The 5,914-nt window shown below is 49.1% G+C and overlaps 1 protein-coding gene across 1 annotated transcript; it reads right to left on the reverse strand.

Annotated features, from left to right (window-relative positions):
- Window positions 1–3,932: 3,932 nt before the first annotated feature.
- On the reverse strand, window positions 3,933–5,027 carry GPR25 (G protein-coupled receptor 25; the record flags this gene model as incomplete). Its single annotated transcript, XM_084610923.1, has 1 exon — window positions 3,933–5,027. One exon carries the CDS (start codon window positions 5,025–5,027, stop codon window positions 3,933–3,935), a length of 1,095 nt encoding a protein of 364 aa, XP_084467049.1.
- Between the last annotated feature and the right edge of the window lie 887 nt (window positions 5,028–5,914).

The raw sequence follows: 5,914 nt of genomic DNA on the forward strand, positions 1-5,914 counted from the left end.
GACTAAACAATCCCAGCTCCCTCAGCCTCTCCTCATAACTCATGTGTTCTAGACCCCTAATCATTTTTGTTGCCCTTCGCTGGACTCTCTCCAAGTTATCCACATCCTTCTTGTAGTGTGGGGCCCAAAACTGGACACAGTACTCCAGATGAGGCCTCACCAATGTTGAATAGAGGGGAACGATCACGTCCCTCGATCTGCTCGCTATGCCCCTACTTATACATCCCAAAATGCCATTGGCCTTCTTGGCAACAAGGGCACACTGCTGACTCATATTCGGCTTCTCATCCACTGTCACCCCTAGGTCCTTTTCCGCAGAACTGCTGCCTAGCCATTCGGTCCCTAGTCTGTAGCGGTGCATTGGATTCTTCCGTCCTAAGTGCAGGACCCTGCACTTATCCTTATTGAACCTCATCAGATTTCTTTTGGCCCAATCCTCCAATTTGTCTAGGTCCTTCTGTATCCTATCCCTCCCCTCCAGCGTATCTACCACTCCTCCCAGTTTAGTTACAGGTTTAAATACAGGTGCAATTGCCCTGAACTGAGACTCCTGGTTCTGTTACTTCTGTGCTCCATGACCAGTACCTTCACTGGGTACTGCAGGTCACGTTAGCCCTTTGAGTTCAGCCAGTTCCCTGGGGTTTATGAATTCTCTGGCTTGCATCCTGTGGGAGGACAGACTAGCTGATCATAGCAATCCCTTCTAGCCTTAAAGCCTAGGGGTCTATCAAAGGCAATCTGAGGAGGGAGCAAACTTTCTTACTGAGGACATAGCTATCAACACTAGCAAGGCACTGAACATGCTGAAACAATAATCGCTTTACTGGAGCATCAATTCTGCTGCAGCAAACGAATAAGGGAGGGCAGGACCCACTTTCTGCTCCTTTATGGTGGATCTCAAACCGAGAACAAAGTCTCGGAGAAAAATCTGAGCTTCTGCACTGCCAGCCAGCCTGCCAGTGAGTGTGGGGAGCAGGCATCCACCCCAGCCAGGCAGGAGGGCGGGAAGCCTTCAAGCCCTCTCCCAATCTGAGTCGCCACTCATAGTTTAGAAATTGCCCCACTTTTCTTCTTCTTCAGTGCCCATGGTGGGATCGGAGGGGGTGGGCCTTGCGGGTTTTCCCACAAATGAAGACCCACTATGGCAGCTCCTCTGGGAACTCTGTTATTTCTAACAGAGTGCAGGGTTCTATGGGCATATCCAGTGGTGAGCTGGAGCCGGTTTGCACCAGTTCGCGCAAACCGGTTGTTAAATTTTTCAGCCGGTTTAGAACCAGTTGTTAAATTTTGCAGCCAGTTGAGAACCGGTTGTTAAAGGGGTGGGCAGACTCCTGTCCTGCCCGTCCCGCCAGAGCTCTCGGCTCCCCCTGTGAATTTGTAGTCACCTGGCGGCACTGTGCGCCTTTGGCGGCATTTCGGCGGCGGGCCCTTCACTTGTTCCGGGTCTTCGGCGGCACTTCGGCAGCAGGTCCTTCAGTGCTGCCGAAGACCCAGAGCGAGTGAAGAGCCTGCCGCCGAAGTGCCGCTGAAGACCCGGAGCGACTGAAGGAACTGGATCTTCAGCTTCTAGCAGCTCATCACTGGGCATATCTGCACTCTGACCAGCAGACCGCTCTGATGCCTTGGCAGCATGGGATGGGGGAGGCTGGACAAGGTACAGGAGGCCCATGATGCCCTGGCTTCACTGCTATTATTATGTGAGCTAGCTTGGATTTAGCTAGGTCAGAGCCTGCGCTGGTATGTCTACACATGCTCCAATCACACCCCCAGACTGCAGAGTAGCCAGATTCTTAGACATTCTTACTGCTGTCTAAGCTACTTCCCTTCGGTATGACAAGTGTCTTCCCCAGGGAGAAGAACCCATGGCAAGGCTAATAACATTGGGCTCTGTTATGACACATGCCCTAACACAGAGGTCCAGTGGGATTTAATTAGGTTATTGTGTGTGAGTGAAATGGCAGCTGATTAGTAAAAACACACTTACTGGGACTGAACAAGAGCGTCACAGACATCTCTGGTAGCTGGAAACCTCAAACAAGGTTTCAGTAATTAACTGATATTTAATGAATAAGATGATTGTTTTATTGTGCTGGGGCTTTTAGAAGTTGAGGGAAGGTCATGCTATAGTGCAGAAGTTAGGGAAATATAGTATAAAAAACTGTCCAGTGTTATGGGCATTGTTTGTAACCCAAAGAATCCTCATGGGCTAAACGGTAAATGTGGAGTGGCAGCACTGTGCAATAGGTCTGTCTCGAAAGATGCTGATTTTAGATACCAGAGCGACTTCCTTCAATTCAGTAAAACCAGTCAGTATTAAAGCATATTTATTACACAACTATGTAATAAGAACAGAGCTGTTTTAATTGTGAATGTGTCTTTTCATTAAACGTACAGATTCTTGCTACCAGATCTATTTTTAGTTGTGTTAAGTTTAATAAAGCATATTTATTATACAACTGCTTAACAGAGAGAGAGCCCCACATGGTTCTGTCACATGGTCCCAACTTCAGTAATTCCGCCTTTGTTGTTACTGTAGATCTGTAACAGGAGCAAGCAGCCATGGTTTATTGAATTTGCAATAACTCTGAGAGATAAATTCAGGGGTGGCGATACACATTTAAGGCATTCGGTTTTACAACGTACACCTCAGGTGTGATTCCAGCCTTGGTTTCCCTGGTAGGAACCCACTGACATCAGAGCCCAAACCTGCCAGGCCTTGATCATGCGAATAAGCACATAGGCCCAGATCCCCAAAGGTAAACAGAGGTCTAGTTCCCCGTGAAGTTAGGCAATGACATACCCTTGAGGATGTGGGCCATAGAAATCAGTGGGGCTACTCACATGAGCAGGGATTGCTCCTGTGAGTAAGACTGGCAGAAGTGGTTCTCTGGCTTTGTGCTGGGGTAACCGAGACCAGAGTTTGGCCCCCTCTCCGGAATTCTCTATTTTTGTTGCTCAAGCAAACCTATTTGTAGTGCCGCATCCTGCCCTGCTGCTGCCACTGTTCCCCTCCTCCCTCCCCCGCTACTCCTGGGGAGTGTGAGCTCTCATCGCCGGAGCAAACCTCAGGGCTTGTCTACGTGTGAAACAGCTGCGCTGCTGCAGCCCTTCAGTGTGGACACTCCCTACGCCGGCAGGAGGAATTCTCCCATCGCTGTAGCCAATCCACCTCTCCAGGAGGCAGTGGCTAGGTTGAGGGACGAATTCTTCCACTGACCTAGCACTGTCTGTGCCCGGGGGTTACGTCAGCTTCGCTACGTTACTCAGGGGGGTGGATTTTTCACATCCCTCAGCAGTGTAGCTGGGTGGATCTACAGACCAGGCCTAAGTAACCCTGATGCTTCTACGGGCTGTGAGGCTGCATTCAGGGTGGTTTCTCCCTCACTGTATTTCTGGGATGTGTGACTGCCCCTGGGAAAGGCACTGGATGTGCCTGATTTCCTTAGCAGGGGAAGGCAAGGCCAGTGGAGAATCCCTCTTCTCCCAAGGGTGCTGGGGAAGGAGAGAGCAGCTGTTAGGCGAGGTTTTCATTTCAATGGGAGCTGTGTGGCTAAATCCCCTAGTCATCTTTGAAAATCTTCAGCCTCTTCCTTTTCAAAACCTGTGTTATAACCTCTACGAATACCGAGTGAAACTCTGCTCTTGCAACTCCCTGGACATCAGTGGAGTTATGGCAGGAGAGGAGTGGATCCACTAAGGTTCTGCTGACACCCAGGTGAGACAGACTGGCGTTACAGCTCTACACAGACCTGGGGGGTAGCTTAGCGATGCTTTTAGAATGAGATCTGTCAAGAAAGAAAAGCCCTTGTCAAAATTAACCTGAAAGCTGTCCAAATAACTGGCACATTTTACCTACACAAGAAGCAGCAACAGCGACTACCTAGCCTGCCTCAGCCCTCAGGGTGGAGGCTTGTAACCCTACCCATCCCCTCTTACATCTCCAGCCGAATGGAGGCAGGTGATGGTGGCTTGTTCCGGCTGGCGAACATGAGGCTGGACTCAGTAGCGGATGAGACGGACAAGACCGAGGTTTGCCGTGTCTCCTGGAAAGCACCACAGACCCGGAGCCGTTGTTGCAGCACCTGGCGTCGGAAATGGTGATCCATCAAGGCATAGATGATGGGATTTACGCAGCTGTTCATGAAGGCCAAGCAAGCACTGATGGTCAGGCCCCGTCTGAGAGCCATTAATGCCCAGCAAGACAGATCTGCTCCCTGGAACGTAGAGGAGAAGAAGAGGAACGCTTTAAAGGCATTGAAGGGCAGCCAGCAGCAGATGAAGGCACCGATGATCGTGAAGATGATCTGGAGGGAGTTCTTTGTCCCCTTTCCCAAGCTGATGTGGTTCAGCAGCTTGAAGGAGATGGAGCAATAGCAGAATAAGATCACTCCCAAGGGCAGGAGAAAGGTCAAGATAAGCAAAGCCAGGCTGAGCACCTGGAAGGTGATAGAGTCCTCATCCTCGCACAGTTCACCAGTGGTATCCTCTGAGGGGCTGAGCTTCCTATACATCATAGAGGGAATGCCTAGGAGGAGAGAGACAGCCCAGATGCAACCACAGGCAATGATCAGACAGTTCTTGGTCCCAGTAGATTTGGAGTCCACACGCTTCATGACCACCAGGTAACGCTCCACGCTCATGCCCATTAGGAACAGGATGCTGGAGCTGCGGTTCACAGAGATGATAAAGCTGCTGAATTTACACATGCCTTCACCAAAGTACCACTTGTTATCATAAGCTGCTGACACTGCCCAGAGAGGCAAGGTGCAGACAAAGACCAGGTCGGCAACAGCCAGATTCAGGACAAAGGTATCCACCAGCCTCTTGCTGCCTTTCTTCTTGGCCATCAGTACAATCACCAAGAGGTTGCCAGTGAAGCCAACGAAGAAAGCGATGAAGTAGAGGATGGGAATGTAGCACCAAGCGTAGGGTAGGTCCTGTGGTAGGCAGGTATTTTGGAGGGGATTATAATCCGAGTAGACAGCAGAAGATGCTTCATAATTTACAGTCCAGGGTTCAGTTGTCATTTTTACAGCTGTCTTCCCCACTGAGCAGCGAGAGTTGCAGGAGAGCGTTCTTCAGGCACCTGCACAGGGCTGGAGGAAGCACGCTAACTGCGTAGCTGACTGGGTGGTGTTTAAATCTCAGAATGTTTTTTTTGTTGTTCTGAAATCTTCTTAAGGCAATATTATGCACTTCCTCTTGCTGTGAGGGCAAGGATGGCAGGGCGGAGAGTGTATCAGTGGGTGTGAACAACTTGGGGATGAGATGAGTTAGATTTAATTTTGGAAACAAAAAAATAAAGAAAAATAGAAAAAATGAAGAGTGCATGACAGAGGTGGGGTGGTGGGGAACAGGGAGGGTTAGAATTTACAAGCAAATAAAGGCCAGAAATGCAAAATGCTCTTCTGAAAACACCCTGCAAACACAAAACCCTTCAAGTCCCAGTTCTTTCCTCCACACCTACAAATCTTGCAAAATGGTACAAAACAGAATGAACAGGATCAGTGGGGGCAAGAGGAGATACAGCTGCTGCTTTGCAATGTATGTACATAGCCTGAAAGGTTACTTTTCCCACCTTGGTTTTTACTTTGCAGAGCTCAAGAATATTATGTGTGGTGCTCCCTGCTTTTAGCTGAAGCACTGCTTGGAGGGTCTGACTTGACTTGTGAGCTTTCTTGAAGGGGTGGGGAGTTGAAACTTTAACAAAGGCATTTTTCTCCAGAGTGCTTCTTGAACATTTGATCTAATTAACCAAAGCAGAGTTTTAAACAGTGTGAATAAAAAACAGCCCCCCTTCAATTGGAGGCTTATCCAAAGCCCATGGAAGTCAAGGGAAAGATTCTCATTAACTCCAGTGTGTTTTAGATCACACATTTAATCAAAAAGAACAGGAGGACTTGTGGTACCTTAG

Source organism: Lepidochelys olivacea, assembly GCF_965140295.1.
Source record: "Lepidochelys olivacea isolate rLepOli2 genome assembly, chromosome: 21".
NCBI lineage: Eukaryota > Metazoa > Chordata > Testudines > Cheloniidae > Lepidochelys > Lepidochelys olivacea.